Source organism: Aotus nancymaae, unplaced genomic scaffold (genome assembly GCF_030222135.1).
Source record: "Aotus nancymaae isolate 86718 unplaced genomic scaffold, 86718_ANA_hifiasm-v0.15.2.pri h1tg000067l, whole genome shotgun sequence".
In the NCBI taxonomy this organism is placed as follows: domain Eukaryota; kingdom Metazoa; phylum Chordata; class Mammalia; order Primates; family Aotidae; genus Aotus; species Aotus nancymaae.
This window is the reverse complement of record NW_026988482.1, coordinates 24,525,832-24,541,446: the sequence shown is the minus strand read 5'-3', so window position 1 is coordinate 24,541,446 and position 15,615 is coordinate 24,525,832. Positions and strand designations below refer to the sequence as shown.

The following is a 15,615-nucleotide window of genomic DNA, read 5'->3' as shown; positions in this document are numbered from 1 at the left end:
CCTTCAGCCCGCCCAGGTGGGAGTCTCCCGGCCGAGCTGGTTCTCAGTACTCTTCAAAGTTTCCTTTCTTGTTAAATAATAAATCGTAAGTGTGCTAATAACTTTGTTAAGCCCTATCCTATGTAGCTGTTAGACATGCCACACAGGCACATAGTATAGTCTGTGTCCTTGCACTTTAACCAAGATATCTGTACTGGACATGCTCACAGGCATGTCCCAGCTAGCAGCCTGTGCCCCTACCTGTAAGTTTTAAGTTATTAGCCAGTTGGGTTTTAGATTGTGAGGTCTGATCTCCGTTGGAGCCAGTCGGGTTTTAGATTGTGAGGTCTGGCTCCAACAGAGATCAGACACAGCAGTAAAGACAACCCCAAATACTTATGGGATAAATATGTCTGCTTTTCCTTTGTTCACTGTACTCTCATGGCAAAATGGCTAGCAAGAGGGTACCCTTCCTGCAGTGCAGGAAGTAAAAAAATAAAAGTTGCTTTGCTGAGAGATCCTTTGTCTCAGTGCTAATTTTTCTTTGTGGCACCGAGCATGTTTCCAACATGACCTATGGGACCTGAGGCCTGGCCCCTCATGGCTCCTGTCACCAGGTCTCAGGTCAGGGTCCAGCAGGCCTTGACCTGATGTGTGGAGCCAGAGCCACCCAATCCCGTAGGGACAGATTTCACAACTTCCCGGATGGGGCTGTGGTGGGTCACAGTGCAGCCTCCAGCCAGAAGGATGGGATGGTTCCCACTCCTGCTGCTTATGACGCAATGCTTAAGGGTCCCTGGTGAGTGCCCCCGACCCTGATCCCCATCTGCCTTCAGAAGGGGGTTGGCCCCATCCTACTATTCTAGGATGAGAGAAAAGTTGGGGAGCCAGAGGTTCAGTGGGCAGGGTGCAGTGACCTTGGCCTCAAGCACAGTTGGGAAGCCCTAGGAACATATACCCATTGCCCACTTAGGCCTCTATTAGCACGTCTGCTCTAGCACTGAAGCAGTGTTAGGACCACACAGATGCACACACACAGCAGGCAGTGACCCCTCCTGGGCCTGATCTACTCCTCTAACCTAGCATATGCCTTTGTGCAGGTGAGAGCCCAGATTTGGAGTCAGAATGCCTAGGCAGGGCCCCTGGCTGGGTAATGTGATGGCTCTGAGTGTTTGCATTCTCATTTGTGAGATGAGATAGGGCAAGCTCTATCACCCACTGCTCTCACGTAGCATATGTTAGATCTGAGCCCAATGCCTGGGCCACTAAACAGAGGCACCAGTGATAACTACCAACTGTGGGCCTGCTTCCCAGGGGAAATTTTCTTTACAAGTATCTGTGCAAGAGTGCTAGACTGGCCCTTGAAACTGGGTCCATCCCAGAAGCCTTGTAGCTTTGGTCCCCTGAATGAACAAAGTGTGGACATGCCAATACACGTTACTGACATGTATGCCCACCTGACCTGAACCCACTCATGCCCATCTGCAGGGCAGCGCTCGCCACTGAATGACTTCCAGGTGCTCCGGGGCACAGAGCTACAGCACCTGCTACATGCAGAGGTGCCTGGGCCTTGGCAGGAGGATGTGGCAGATGCTGAAGAGTGTGCTGGTCGCTGTGGGCCCTTACTGGACTGCCGGTGAGTGGCCACTGGGCCTAGATAAGACTGGGGGCAGGGGAGCCTGGGCTGTGGTGTCACAGGGGAGCCTGGGCTGTGCCGCCTTCTCTCCAGGGCCTTCCACTACAATGTGAGCAGCCATGGTTGCCAACTGCTGCCATGGACTCAACACTCACCCCACACGAGGCTGCAGCGTTCTGGGCGCTGTGACCTCTTCCAGAAGAAAGGTGAGTGGGGGTGGAGAGGGTCAGGGTGGGAGATAGGGAATCTCAGCCCAAGTTGATCTTCTGTCTCTTGCTCCCAGACTATATACGGACCTGCATCATGGACAACGGGGTTAGGTACCGGGGCACCGTGGCTACAACCTCGAGTGGCCTGCCCTGCCAGGCTTGGAGCCACAAGTTCCCGAATGATCACAAGTGAGACAAACACCTTCCCTTCATTCCGGCCTGGGGCCTTCCCCCAGCACACACTATAGTGATGTTCTGGACCCTTAGGTACACGCCCACACTCCGGAATGGCCTGGAAGAGAACTTCTGCCGTAACCCTGATGGCGACCCAGGAGGTCCTTGGTGCTACACGACAGACCCTGCCGTGCGCTTCCAGAGCTGTGGCATCAAATCCTGCCGGGAGGGTAAGCAGCGCCGGGTCAAGCCTGGAGAGCAGAGGGACAGGCCCATGCCCATCCATGAACCCAGTGGCCCTTTGTCTCCAGCCGTATGTGTTTGGTGCAATGGCGAGGATTACCGTGGTGCGGTGGACCGCACTGAGTCAGGGCGCGAGTGCCAGCGCTGGGATCTCCAGCACCCACACCAGCACCCCTTTGAGCCGGGCAAGTACGCGTGGGCGGTTTTGGCGTCCTAGGGGCTGGGCTAGGGAAGGTCCAGGACTCCAGGAGCAGCGCTCCGTGTAGGGCAATTGGGCGGGGCCAGACAAGCTGGAGTCCCAGGGTCTTGTTCATGCCCCGTTACCACCCCAGGTTCCTTGACCAAGGTCTGGACGACAACTATTGCCGGAATCCTGATGGCTCCGAGCGGCCCTGGTGCTACACTACAGATCCGCAGCTCGAGCGAGAGTTCTGTGACCTCCCCCGCTGCGGTAGGCGGCGGGGGCCTGGCCTGGGAGGGTACCTGGGAACCTTTGAGGGGGAGCGTGGCTTGGGTGGGGAAGAAGAGGAGCTGGGCGTGACCTGAAAGCATATCCCGTGGAGTACCGTACACCTGCGAAAGGCGGGTTTGGTCCCAGCCCCAGAGGAATCTCAGCTCCCGCTCGGGGTCCAACCTGTTTTGGTCCATCTAAGAGTCTGAGACACAGCACCGCCACGAGGCCACGACTGTCAGCTGCTTCCGCGGGAAGGGTGAGGGCTACCGGGGCACAGCCAATACCACCGCGGCGGGCATACCTTGCCAGCGTTGGGATGCGCAGACCCCCCATCAGCACCGATTTGTGCCCGAAAAATACGCGTGCAAGTGAGGTGGGGGCGGGCACTGGGACGTGGTGCTGTGGGTGAGATGGGTGGAGGGTAGTTATGGGACTTAGGGCTGGTGGCTGGTGGGCTAGGGTTGAGTGGAGCGCTTGCTTAGAGACCTTCGGGAGAACTTCTGCCGGAACCCTGATGGCTCAGAGGCGCCCTGGTGCTTCACACTGCGGCCGGGCATGCGTGTGGCCTTTTGCTACCAGATCCGGCGTTGTGCGGATGATGTGCGGCCCGAGGGTGAGGCCCGAGCTTGGGCGGTGGGGGGTCACAAAGCTGGGGCTGGAAGCCTGAAACTGGGGTGGACGGGGCAGGAGCAAGGTCTTGGCTTGATGACTGCCCCCACCTGCTGCAGACTGCTACCATGGCACAGGGGAGCAGTACCGTGGCACCATCAGCAAGACCCGCAAGGGTATCCAGTGCCAGCACTGGTCCGCTGAGACACCGCACAAGCCACAGTGAGTCCCTGGTGCTCCCGGCTGAGCCAGGGCCCTAACCCTGGAGTGGCATGCTTTGGTGTCAGGGACCAGAGCCTGTAGATGGTTGAGACTATCCTGCCACGATTTTGCTCCCCCTCCTGCCTAGGTTCACCTCTACCTCCAAACCGCATGCGCAACTGGAGGAGAACTTCTGCAGGAACCCAGACGGGGATAGCCACGGGCCCTGGTGCTACACAATGGACCCAGAGACCCCATTTGATTACTGTGCCCTGAGACGCTGCGGTGAGCTCTAGTTACGCTCCCCCATGCCCTGCTTCAGCCCCACCACCAAAGCCTGGCTCCCTTAACCCAAGTGAACTTTGTCTTTCAGTTGATGACCAGCTGCCATCAATCCTGGACCCCCCAGGTTAGGATTTGGGTCAGTTATGGGTCAGGCCCTTTTGCCCACCATGTCCATGCAGTCTGGGTTTCAACCAGCTCACCCCATTCTCCAGACCAGGTGCAGTTTGAGAAGTGTGGCAAGAGGGTGGATCGGCCAGATCAGCGTCATTCCAGGCTGCGTGTGGTCGGGGGCCATCAAGGCAACTCACCTTGGACAGTCAGCTTGCGGAATCGGTGAGGCACAACTGCCTGTCTCCCCTAGAGAGGAGCTGAGGTTGTGTCCTCTGTGGTTATCCCACTGGAGGCTGGGAACCTATTGCTGGCCCCAGAGGTCCCAGCCAGAAGATGGCAGGTCTAGCCATGTGTCCCAGGACTCTGTTCCCTGTCCTAATTCCCCACTCCTCCAGGCAGGGCCAGCATTTCTGTGGGGGGTCTCTAGTGAAGGAGCAGTGGATACTGACTGCCCGGCAGTGCTTCTCTTCCTGGTGAGCCTCCCTTGCATTTGGGGACCCAGTCCCATCCCCTCACCTTCCCTCTTTCCCAGGCAAGCTAACAAGTGGGCCTTGGGGCAACTGACTGAGAGTCACAAATAATCTAGCAGAGCTTCTTTCCCAGCCATATGCTTCTCACGGGCTATGAAGTGTGGCTGGGCACCCTGTTCCAGAACCCACAGCCTGGAGAGCCAGGCCTACAGCGGGTCCCAGTGGCCAAGATGGTGTGTGGGCCCTCAGGCTCCCAGCTTGTCCTGCTCAAGCTGGAGAGGTATGTGAACAAGCTGGGAGGGTGTGAGGTGAGGCCGGGCCTCGTGGCCTCAGGCCCTGAGTGCCCCCATTCTTGCTAAAGATCTGTGACCCTGAACCAGCGTGTGGCCCTGATCTGCCTGCCCCCTGAATGGTATGTGGTGCCTCCAGGGACCAAGTGTGAGATTGCAGGCTGGGGTGAGACCAAAGGTAAGAGCATAGTGCAAAAGACTGCTCCTGGCCAGGAGGCCCAGCCCTGGATTTTCCTCTAGGGCATTTTCCTTTTCCCCATTCTCCTTACTGTAGGTACAGGTAATGACACAGTCCTAAACGTGGCCTTGCTGAACGTCATCTCCAATGAGGAGTGTAACATCAAGCACCGAGGACGTGTGCGGGAGAGCGAGATGTGCACTCAGGGACTGCTGGCCCCTGTGGGGGCCTGTGAGGTTGGTGGCAGGGCCCTGGGCCAGCCCTGGGAGGGCATGGGGGGCTAGAAATGAACTACTTTATCATGAAGGGGGCTAGCCACTGCCATGGCCCAGGGCCCTCATCAGTTCTCCTACCTGCCAGGGTGACTACGGGGGCCCACTTGCCTGCTTTACCCACAACTGCTGGGTCCTGGAAGGAATTATAATCCCCAACCGAGTGTGCGCAAGGCCCCGCTGGCCAGCCGTCTTCATGCGTGTCTCTGTGTTTGTGGACTGGATTCACAAGGTCATGAGACTGGGTTAGGCCCAGCCTTGATCCCATATGCCTTGGGGAGGACAAAACTTCTTGTCGGACATAAAGCCACCTTTCCTCTTTATGCCTGTGCAGATGCTTCTTAGCCTCTGCTTTCAGGAAATGAGTCAATGACTCCTTGCTAAGGCGGGGATGACTTGAGCCCAGCACACCCTGGGCTAGGCGATCTGTCCCTGAGACTACTTTTGCCCATGGGTTCCGTGGAAAGGCAGGGCCTCACTAGTCCCCCATTCTCTTGGGAAGGGTGGTGCAGAGCAGTTGCTAATGGAAGGGACTGCAGCAGAGAAGCTAGGCTGGTACAGAGTCCCGGTTTCCAGGACAGGCAGAGGCTAAGCCTCTCACTGTCCCCTCCCCTCTCACACTGGAGGCACATGAAGCCCTTGTGGCTACCACACCCAGAACCTAGGGTCTCTGCACCCCAGGGTGGGAGGTGGGGTTGGGGATGGCTTGGTACAAGGTACCAGCAGGAACCAGGCTCTGTGTCCTAATTTATTATGACTACATAGCCCACATTCTTCTACCCACACATCCATGGAGTCCAGAGCCCAGAAAGCCTCCTGCTGCCCTGCCAGACCCTGGAACTCCCCAAGAGCAAAGTGTGGCACAGGCTGATCAGCTCACGCAGAATAGCAGGGCTTCAGCTGCCCAAGTGCGTGCGTAGCCAGAGCACAGCATTCATGAAGTTGTCTGACTCCACCTCCACCTCTGATAATGCGTGGGTGCTTTTGGGATAGAGCAGGAGCCTGTAGGGATTAGTTAGCAACATTTAAGGTTGGAGGGTCCTCCCATGCTCAGCTGCCCACCAGTTGCCAGGGCCATCCTGCTGCACTCACCGAACAGGCACATTCCGGGTCTTGAGGGCACGGTAATACTCCATGCCCTGCTTGAAGGGCACACGCCGATCCTCCTGGCCCAACATCAATAACAGTGGTGTCTTCACCTGGGTGTTTGGGGAGGAGTGGGGAGCTGTGTTGAGTTAAGCCCTGGGTTCTGGATGGATGGGCAGCACACAGGGCAAGGAGGGGGCTACATACCTGAGGGATGTATTTGATGGGCGATTTGTCCAGCATCTCAGCCCACACGCTGAGGTCTGGCAGGCAGTCACTGCTGAAAGGAAAGCCAGCTTCCACCACACACCTGCAAGACACCAAGCTGATGCAGCCCCAGGAATTCTGGGGCCTGTGGGGCTCCATGAGAATATGAGGTAGAGGAGAGAAGGGCAGGGACCTGTGGTGTATGCCTACCAGTCAGGGATGTCAGTGGAGCCCAACATGGAGGCAATGTTGATCACGGGGTTCCGGGCCACGCAGGCCCTGTAGGTCTCTGGGTACTGACCAATCAAGTGGCAGGAGATGAAGCCACCATGGGAACCACCCATAAGGGCCACATGGCTTGCATCAAAGTGTTCCTCCTGGAGCACTTGTTCTACTGCAAACTGCAGGGTAGGGAAAAGCATGCTGCAGCCAGCTGCCCGCCCAGCTGAATGGGGGCATCCCCCTGGCAGCCCATGTTCCAGCCTGTTCAGAGGCCCTAGCCCCTGCTACCTGGACATCCTTCACATCCTGGTGGCCCACATTGCCTGGGAGGGAGAGGATGCTGTCTTGGCCAAAGCCTGTGGAGCCACGATAGTTCACTGAGGGCAGAGAGGGACCAGACAGTGTAGTCAGGCAACATCACCAGCCCCGTGGACACCCTTTTCACACATCTGTGAAGTAGGCCCTGGGGCCAGCTATACCACAATCAAGGGGAAGGGACCCAGAGATTTGAGGCTACCTCAGTGACCACAGCACCCTTTCCCTGGAAATCCTGTTAGTCCTTGTTATCACTATGCCACAGAACCAGAGGCTGGGCCCCAGGAGTTCCTGGTAGTGGTTACTAGGTCTGGGCTACAGAAAGACCTGGAGACTAGAGTTGCACTCATGGTGTTTGTACAAACCAGGCCCACCTGCCTCACTCCAGCATAGTCCTAACAGAGCTACAAGTCCCTGCTCACTCACCTAGTAGTACCGCAAAGCCCATCTTGCAAAGCATGGCTGGGAACAGCATCCAGGCAGTGACAAAGGATGAATGGGGCCCCCCTGAAGACAGGGAGCAGAGGGTGAAAGGGCCAGCCAGGAGGAGGGCTGGGAGGGCAAGGGCTCTTATGCCAGATGCCTACCGTGGGGTATGACCACCATGGGCACCTGGGTCTTATCTGGAGGGTTGCTGGGCTGCAGTAGGATTGCTTCAAAGTCAAGGCCAGCTGCAGGGAGAGGGCAGAAGTCAGCAGGGCCAGCCTAGGGGCTTCCCCAACCAAGGTCCCATCTGTAGCTGCACGTCTGGGGTTGACCTCTGGGTCAGAGACCTGGCCAAAGTAGTCCATACCATGACACATGGACCTCAGAAGGCTGATGCTTCTGCCCTCGTCAGGGAGCCCCACCCTGCAGGGACAGCATTCTGGATGAGCTGACTAAGGCCTCGAATGAGGCCTATTTTCTTTGGACCTGGGTCTTCCCACCACAGATGATTTGGCCTGGGGGAGCCCAGGTGATACTCAGAGCAGGCGCTCAGATGTCTGGATGCTACTTCCCATACCCATCCGTAAGAGGAGCAGAAAACCTCTTAGAAGTCATCCGTGGAAACCCCACAATGTGAGGCAGGAGGCAAGAAAGGTCACCGCAGAGGCTGTGTGCTGGGGAACCTGGAAAAGGCATCCCTCTGCCCCTGGCCCAGCTCACCATACTGCACATTCTCTTGCTCTGGGGGTGGCTGTAGCACCCGGATGCCCCAGTGGATGTCAGGAATGGGCTCGGCCTCCTCCAGGGACACCCACAACACTGACTGCTCCTTCCCTGCAGAAGGCAGGAACCCAACTTTCTGCCAAGGGGAAGCAATGTGTCACAGGTGGCCTGGCTGCCTCCCTGCCCTTCCACTTCTGCCCACAGTGGGAAATAGGCAGCTCTCATTATGCTGGGCCCTCTACCCACCTCCAGAGGGTATAGCATGGCTTCCTGTTGTAGGCTGGCCTTTACCAAGATATTCACATTCATATATCATACACATGCACACCCCTCCCTCCTCAGCTTCTAGGCTCTGCTGTCTCCTTTGCTCTGTAATACCAGGACTGGGCACTTCCCCAGGCACCTTGTTCTGTACAGAGCAGATTCTAGCCTAGTAGTTCATTCCCGTGAGTGCCAAATCCTCATGGACCGTGCTGAGCTGGGCCTGTGTCTTGGCCCTTCTGCATGCTGACCAGCCATGTTCAGACTCTGGGGCCAATTCCCTGACCTGTGAACTCTGCCTGCCCAGAACCCCTGCCTCCATGGCCTGGGACCCACTGACACTCACGAGGGTTGGAGGTAGGCTGGGTGTGGAAAACTGTGCCACCATGAGGTCCTGGTCAATTGTGAGCAGCTTCCAGCTCCCACCTGACCCTCCTGGAAAAGGCAGATGCCATTAAGTGCTTAGCAGGAACCATCACCTTTATACCTGCTTCCCTATAACAGAGTCCCAGGCTGGAGGCTCTATGGAAAGGTGCGCTTTTCCCGAGAAGCGCCTTTCACAAACACCCAACTGCACATAGCCCTGGGTGAGCCTCCTGTCCTCAGTCCCTTGTTCATCTGACAGACACTGGCTGGGTTGGGAACTGCCAGACCTGGAGACACATCAGACCATGCAGGCACATCTGCCTGTCCCTCGATGGCTGCAGTGTGCAGGATGGTAGCCGGGTCCGGGGAGTTGGGGGTCGGGGAGTGTGCTGATTTGGGGCAGTGGCGTCCAAGCAATTCTGAAGCAGTTGTACAATGAGATGTAGCTTTGGAATAATATTTTGGTAGCTTTGTGGAAGAATGGGTATAGGCTGGTCAAGTGGAGGACTCAAAACACATTTCAAGGGCAGAAACACTAGGCCTAAGTATGGGCAAGATGGGGGAGTCAACACTAGGCTTTTCCTGGGCCCTGAGTTGGCAGAGCTGCCTCCGCCTGAGATGGGGCACCCAAGGTTTGCAGAGGAGGAAGGATAACTCTGGCAGATCTTGGTAAGAGAGAGTTTTGTTGCTACCTTTAGGAGCAGAGGTGGGACCATGCTGAGGCTGGGCCAGGACACATGGAGCAGAGTTAAGTGCTAAAGGGCAGTAGAGCAGGGAAGCTAGTCTGTTGGTTGGGTAAGGGTCTGCACGGACAGGGGCCTTTGGCATCTGTTAGTAAAGGCTACGGATAGTCAGTGGTGCAGAGTAGCTAAGAATGCCATCACTGTCCCACATGCTGGGGCTTCAGTCCCCCGCTGGCTGGCTGGCTTGCTCACCAGCTCTGCCCTTTCCCCCATCCCCAAAGCCTTGCTCACCAGCTGTGAGAGAGGTCACGGTGCCCACCTGGGTGTCCACAGCAAACAGGTCCTGAAGCAGAGGGGAGGCCACATGTAGCACCACATCCAGGAGTCTTCCCTCTGCCTATGGGTCCCTTCCCTATCTCCTCTCTACCCTCTTGGAGACCCCTGGCCAGACCAAGGCTGTGCGCAGCTATAGCGATGGTTACTCAGTGCAACAGGGAATAGCATGAGGGCCTGGGTTCAAATCCCAGCACCATCACAACTTGCTGGGTGACCCTGGGCAAGGTAAGGAATGCCTTTGAGCCCCTTTGAGTTGGCATGAGGACCAAATATCATACCCAAAAGGAGCCTGGCACACTGGGTGTCTTCACTCCATCCATGGGGGAAGGGCTCAGTCCTGCTCCCATCAGCTGCCCTTACAGAGTATTCAGGGACCCACCCCAGTGGCAGTCCTCTTGTGCTCCAGCTAGAAATGCCTGGGAGGGGTTGCATCTCTGCCTCAGATGAAAAGGCCTGAGTTCTGCTGTGGTATACCAGGGTGGCCAGTCCCCTCCAGCAGAAGTGAGTCCAGGATGGGCAGGCAGGGTTTTAAGGAGCTGGTGGGACTTTGTGGCTGGGCATTCTACCCAGGGGCATGCAGGTGCTATGTCTCAGGGGCCCAGGGCTCCTGGGGGTTGACCACAGGGGCTGCCCCTCAACACAATCAGTGTCCCTCACCTGCCGGCTGCGCTGAGCTGAGTCAAAGACCACTCTTTGGCTGTCAGCTGACCAGCATCCCAGAGGCAGAAGGCTGCAGTAGATCCCAGAGAAGTTCTCTGTAAAGATAGGAAGGCTGGAGCTGCATCCAGGAGTGGAGGTAGGGAGGGTCAAGTCTACAAAGCAGGATAGGCTACTGGGGAATTCACCTGGGACCCTGCTCAGGCACCAGTCAGGCCCCTGCAGCTTGTGGCACACATGGGGGCACCCTAGGCGATAAAGAGCTGCCTAAGTAGGTGGCTGAGGGGCAGAGGCCTCTGGGGACCCAGAGAGGAAGAGCTCCAGAGAGAAACTGTGGGTGCTAAGAGGAAAAGCACTTGCTCTCCTGAGTTGCTCCAGTTGAGCCCTGGTAGGTACCAGGTGCTTTAACTAAGATATCATCTGTCTGTCTTGTCTCCACTGTGGTGCTTAGTACAGCGCCTGGCACAGGGGGCTCAGTAAATCCTACCCTTTAATATCATCACTCATTTAATGCTCACTATGATCCTATGAGGCAGGCAAGCACAATCACCCCTCCATGAAGAAATGGGAGCTCAGGGAGGCCAGGACCCTATCTGAGGACATAGCTAATTCAGGACAGAGCTGGGATTCATACTACGTTCCCACCACTGCATCCCTGCAACCCAGAGAGAAGACAAAGAGGCTATCTCTTGTCCACTGAACTCCTGGAACTGACTGGGTAGCCTGAGAAAACAAGAGACTCATCCTTGAGATGGTCCAGGAGGATCGAAGCAAAGCTGTGAACACTCAAGATAGGAGCCTCGCAGCCAAGAGCCACCCTCCTGAAGACCCAACTGACTTCAGGGCTTAGACTGGACAAAGGTTGCTGGGGTTAAGATGGCAGACGGGATAACATCGTGCCCTTGGGTCCACAGCCTCTCAAGTGTGACATTCCAAGCTAGTGTACTTCCTGAGACCCACTCAAAGAAGTCATGGATTTGGTTTTAACCAGCCATTGGAAAAATAAGAAAAATCTAATTATGACCTGCAGCACAGGAAATAATACATCATCAGCTTGGGCCACTCTGATCTCAGCTTGGTCCCACAACTCCTTGCTATTGAACTGTCCCTATGGTGACGGCCCCACTCCCTGAGGATGCTGGACATAGGACTGGCCCAGCAGGGAGGGACGGCCCTCAGAACGTAGGTAGGAAGAGCGGGGCAGAGACGCAACAGACGGCAGGAAAGCAGAGCTACAGGCTCCACTGCACCCACCCAGCTAGGTACGTCTTACCTCCCAGCTGCCGAGGCACGACATCTACCACCACTGAGGTAACCTTGGTATACCAGTCATACTGCAAGAGGACACAAGGGTCAGGTCCACTAGGGGACACACAGCACCCTGTGCCTATCTTCTTTTGCCTTAGGTAGCCCCAGGAGAGAGAGGGGGGACCTGGAATGGGCCTGATGTATCTCTTTTCTAGTGACCGGACTAGATGTCCAAGGGGCCTCAGATAGGCATGTCCCTCTGACTTTCACCAGGGGCCCAGAGCTCTTCCTGGGCAGGGTCTGAGATTGTGTAACTCCCCACTCTATCCTAGCCCCTTGCAGAGCCTGGCTACATGCAATTGAGAGCCAAGGGGAGGAGCATTCTTGCAGACTGAGCATTCTCAAGGTGGCATGCCCAAACAGTGCAAAGCTCTCCATGCAGCACTCTCCAGGCCCTGCCTTGAGAGGTCAGGCAGAACTCACGCTGCTGCTGCACTGAGGACAGAAGGGCACCTACTGAGGGCCCATGGGGAGGTGATGCTGACCCTTCAGCTCTCATCCACCATCCCATCTTCTTGCTGACCACCCTCCCACCCTCACCACTTCCAGCTCACCAGGCACAGCTGGCTGCACTGATGATGGGGGATCAGAGACGGGTATTGCAGGTAGACAATGCGACATTGGTCTGGGCTCAGCCGGGGAGAAGAGACAGCCAGGGAGTCATCCGAGAGGAGCTCTGGGCCAGATGGAAACATGAGCATCACGCAGGCTGGCAGGGCCAATGTGTGTCAGCAAAGCAAAGGTGGACATCAGCCACTTACCACACTTCCCCCCGATGAGGTCCACGTAGTACAGGGCTGACCTGGAACCGCCAGATAGACACTCAGTCTCAAGGCCAGTTGGGTTGCAAGGCCCCTTGCCTTGCCCCACTCTCTCACCTGCGATTGGTGCAAAAGCGGATGCCCAACCGGAAGGGCTCATGCCACCAGCCCACAAACACCACACCGGCATCTCCAGGGGCCCAGAACGCCTGTAAACAAGATTACGGGGCAGGAGTGAGCAAGGGGTGGTAGCTCGAGAAGGGCCCCAGACACCAGGAGGGACATGGGCTGTCGCTGACCTGTCCAGGGGACACATTCTCAGGTACCCCCTCAAGAACAGAGATGTTGCCACTCTCGACATCCAGCACACAGAGCACAGGGATGCTTTTGGAAACCATGTTTTCTCCCCAGTCTTCGTAAAACACAAACTGATCCCCCTGAGAACACAAGATACTCAATGCCCAGCCTGTCTACAGGACCTGCTCTGCTTCCTAGAAGCCAGTGCTCCCCAGGTCTGACAGGCACAGTATGGGAAGGGAGCACACTGAGCCCCAGGGCTGCCCTGCTGGGCCTTCGTGGATTGGCCACGACCACGAGCACCTTGATGGCTTGGTCTGGCTTCTTCAGCCTGGCTATCTCATCATCGCTGGCACTGATGTCCAAGGCTTTGGTCTGAAAGAAGGACTCGGCCTTGGGGCGCTTCTTCTCTGCTACATACAACAAGTGTGTCTCCGAGTGCGACCAGGACAGGCAGCCAAAGCAGTCTGGATGTAGGGAGGGCCAATCAGGGAGGGCCCAGGGCTACAGCTACCCCTCCTGTTCACCCTGCCTGCTCACCATCCAGGTGCCTCACCATCCTCATAAACAGGCCCATGCTTCTCCAGAGCTGACAGGTTGAAGCTCTTGAGCTTCCGGTTCTTCTCCCAGACCTGAGGACATCGGGGCATTAAGCTTTCTGCCCCCTAACAGAGGTTTATCTGTAGGGCAGAGCCTTTCTCTAGTCACCCACTACCTGGTCCCATGCAGGCTCACCTCCAGGAACTGCTTCTCTTCCCCAGGGCCTGTGCCTCTAGCCTTGCGCAGCACAGCTTTCATGGTGCCTGAAGGAGACTCTCTGCTCAGTAGTCTGTGGACATGGGGCAGCAGGTCAGGATTATCTTGCAGTAACCCCGTCCTGCCCCCTTACTGGCCACAACCTCTTAGGAGAGATTGTTGAGGCTCAGGCTCCACACCAGCTCTGGAGCACCTCTAGACCCATCTTGCCTTTCCTCCCTGAGGCAGAGACTACTCTCCCCAGCTCCCCAGGCCACCAGGAGCTCTAGTTCAGGCTGAGTTTGGAGCAAGCCTCCAGTGCTTATCAGGTCATGTCACCAGAGACTGAATGAGCTCCCAAGGGGGCAAGAAACTCGATCCTGGTCCCCCTTCTAGGCACATGGTGGGCCTTCATAAAGGCTTCCATTGTGGACGGCTGTGGCCTTGCCCACAAGCTTCCTCCCTCAAACTTACTCCCCCAGGGTCTCCACACTGTTGCCTGCAGGTCCTGCAAATACCACTGAGTCCCCGTCATGAAACACCAGGTATTGGCGGCAGAATCGAATGTTCTCCATGCGTTCCAGGTCCCTCTGGGTCCACTCTGTGAGGGGAGGCATGAGGCTGCTCACCTTGTCTTGGCTACTCCTGGCTACTGCCCCCGACCCCACCTGACCCAGGAAGGCCTAGATCTATCTTCCCCAATCTGTCTCCAGACATCAACACCCTACCCTGGCTGCAGGCTGGACAACACTTGGCCACAACCCTGGTCCAGGCCTCCAGAGCCTGAGCTGACAACCTTTTTGAAAGAACCCACTAATAACACCAGCACCCACCCTGGATTCTTGAGGGCAGCCTGGCATGTGTATGGGATGCAGTGGTTTGCGTATAGCCCTACAAGGTCCAAGCCCTGACCCCAGGTCTGAGTTCTACCCCTACACCGTCCGTCATCTCGTGCACTCATAGGGGCCATCCGGTAACTCCCTGCACGCCCCCGGCCCCGCCCCGCCCCCCACACCTGTATGCAGGGACCTGTGTTCTTCCAAGCCCAGGCCGGCTCCCTACACACCCGTACGCACTGTCAAGCAACGAGTCCTCCACACCCACCTCCTCCCCACCCCAGTGCGCAACCCCGTCGCCAGCCAGTTCCCCTCCGCACACACACCAGTGTGCACCGTCCGATATTGGCCGCCGTACTGCGTGGTGACCTCCGGGCCCAGGCAGGCGGCGCTCAGCGAGGGATGGCGGCTAAGGCCCCGATACAGCGCCGCCGCCTCCTCGGGCTCGTTCAGCAGCACCTGCGCAGGGGACACACCAGGGTCAGGCCCGGCCCGGTCTGCAGGGACCACAGGAACCGCGGGCCGAGCCCTCACCTGACGTTCCATAGTCTCCTTTCTGCAGCTGGGGCGAGGCGAGGTTTGCTCGCGCCCGGAAGTGAGGCTTCCGGGGGCGGAGCCCGGGGCGGCCCGGCTGTCTCCGCCTCTGCCCTGCGGCAATCTGGGAGGGGCGGGGCCTTCGGCGAACGGGCGAGAACCGTTGACAGGGGGCGGGCCTTGAGGGTGAGAGGACCCGGCCTGGGAGCGAGAAGTCCTGGGTGGGAGGGGACAGGGGCCTCGAGAGGAGGTGGCCTTTCAAGGGGCGGACTAGCCAAGTGGTGGGCGGGGCCGTGGGCCGAGTCCCAGGCCCCTTACCGAGGGGTGAGGCGTGGGATCTCGGAGGAGAGGGGCAGCGCTGTGGAAGCGGAACCCGGGAGCAGGGCTTCGGGGAGGGGAGAAGGGCCTACGAGAGAAGCGGGTGAAACGGCGCTGCGAGGCGGAAGCAGCGTGGTTGGATGGGGGTGGCCCGAGCACCCGAAGGGCGGGGCCCGAGGGGAATGGGACCCATGAGTCTTTGAGGATAAAGGGCGGGGCGGGCACGGAGCCCTGCGAGGAATGTGGAGCCGGGAGCCAGTGAGGACGAGGACGAGGGCGAGGGCGAGGGCGAGGGCGAGGGCGGGGCGGTGGGGAGCAGGCCGCAGAGTGGATCTCCCGTGGCTCTGGGGCTGACTGTAGGGTCCCTGCCGGTCCACTACGAGGCAGGCATTCACTAGACTGTGCCAGATTCTGCCCTGGAGGACTCCCAGGC

The 15,615-nt window shown here is 57.7% G+C and overlaps 2 protein-coding genes across 5 annotated transcripts; one reads left to right on the top strand and one right to left on the bottom strand.

The window, feature by feature from the left end:
- Positions 1-684: 684 nt before the first annotated feature.
- On the top strand, positions 685-5,434 carry MST1 (macrophage stimulating 1). 2 transcript variants are annotated; one of them, XM_012467742.3, is made up of 18 exons: positions 685-778; positions 1,468-1,615; positions 1,709-1,821; positions 1,899-2,013; positions 2,092-2,228; positions 2,310-2,430; positions 2,574-2,692; positions 2,895-3,063; positions 3,178-3,308; positions 3,424-3,526; positions 3,654-3,790; positions 3,879-3,914; positions 4,003-4,123; positions 4,297-4,374; positions 4,505-4,651; positions 4,733-4,839; positions 4,936-5,075; positions 5,200-5,434. In XM_012467742.3, exons 1-18 carry the CDS (start codon positions 685-687, stop codon positions 5,359-5,361), a joined length of 2,178 nt encoding a protein of 725 aa, XP_012323165.2. In that variant the 3' UTR covers positions 5,362-5,434. The 2 variants fall into 2 exon arrangements, with proteins under 2 accessions (XP_012323165.2, XP_064223179.1); XM_064367109.1 differs by lacking the exon at positions 3,178-3,308 and having other exon boundaries at positions 2,310-2,426.
- Positions 5,435-5,846: 412 nt separating this feature from the next.
- On the bottom strand, positions 5,847-14,925 carry APEH (acylaminoacyl-peptide hydrolase). Of its 3 annotated transcripts, XM_012467739.3 has the most exons (22): positions 14,865-14,925; positions 14,657-14,789; positions 13,969-14,095; positions 13,495-13,588; positions 13,316-13,391; positions 13,063-13,226; positions 12,762-12,899; positions 12,580-12,671; positions 12,463-12,503; positions 12,256-12,377; positions 11,667-11,727; positions 10,394-10,491; positions 9,692-9,743; positions 8,698-8,786; positions 8,088-8,226; positions 7,529-7,612; positions 7,368-7,448; positions 6,915-7,003; positions 6,615-6,805; positions 6,405-6,507; positions 6,204-6,310; positions 5,847-6,113 (listed from the first exon to the last, which is right to left on the bottom strand). In XM_012467739.3, exons 1-22 carry the CDS (start codon positions 14,874-14,876, stop codon positions 6,008-6,010), a joined length of 2,199 nt encoding a protein of 732 aa, XP_012323162.1. In that variant the 5' UTR covers positions 14,877-14,925; the 3' UTR covers positions 5,847-6,007. The 3 variants fall into 3 exon arrangements, with proteins under 3 accessions (XP_012323162.1, XP_012323163.1, XP_064223178.1); XM_012467740.3 differs by lacking the exon at positions 7,368-7,448; XM_064367108.1 differs by lacking the exons at positions 13,969-14,095; positions 14,865-14,925 and having other exon boundaries at positions 14,657-14,733.
- Between the last annotated feature and the right edge of the window lie 690 nt (positions 14,926-15,615).

Bases quoted from the DNA above. Each gene is read 5' to 3' on its own strand.
- MST1 (XM_012467742.3), top strand. From the start codon at position 685: ATGGGGCTGTGGTGGGTCACAGTGCAGCCTCCAGCCAGAAGGATGGGA. The intron at 2,014-2,091 runs GTGAGACAAACA...CTGGACCCTTAG, and splicing joins AAGTTCCCGAATGATCACAA to GTACACGCCCACACTCCGGA. The intron at 3,309-3,423 runs GTGAGGCCCGAG...CACCTGCTGCAG, and splicing joins GGATGATGTGCGGCCCGAGG to ACTGCTACCATGGCACAGGG.
- APEH (XM_012467739.3), bottom strand. The intron at 9,744-10,393 runs GTGAGGGACACT...CCTCTGCTTCAG, and splicing joins CAGCTCAGCGCAGCCGGCAG to GACCTGTTTGCTGTGGACAC. The intron at 8,227-8,697 runs GTGAGTGTCAGT...TCCCCTTGGCAG, and splicing joins CCAGCCTACCTCCAACCCTC to AAAGTTGGGTTCCTGCCTTC.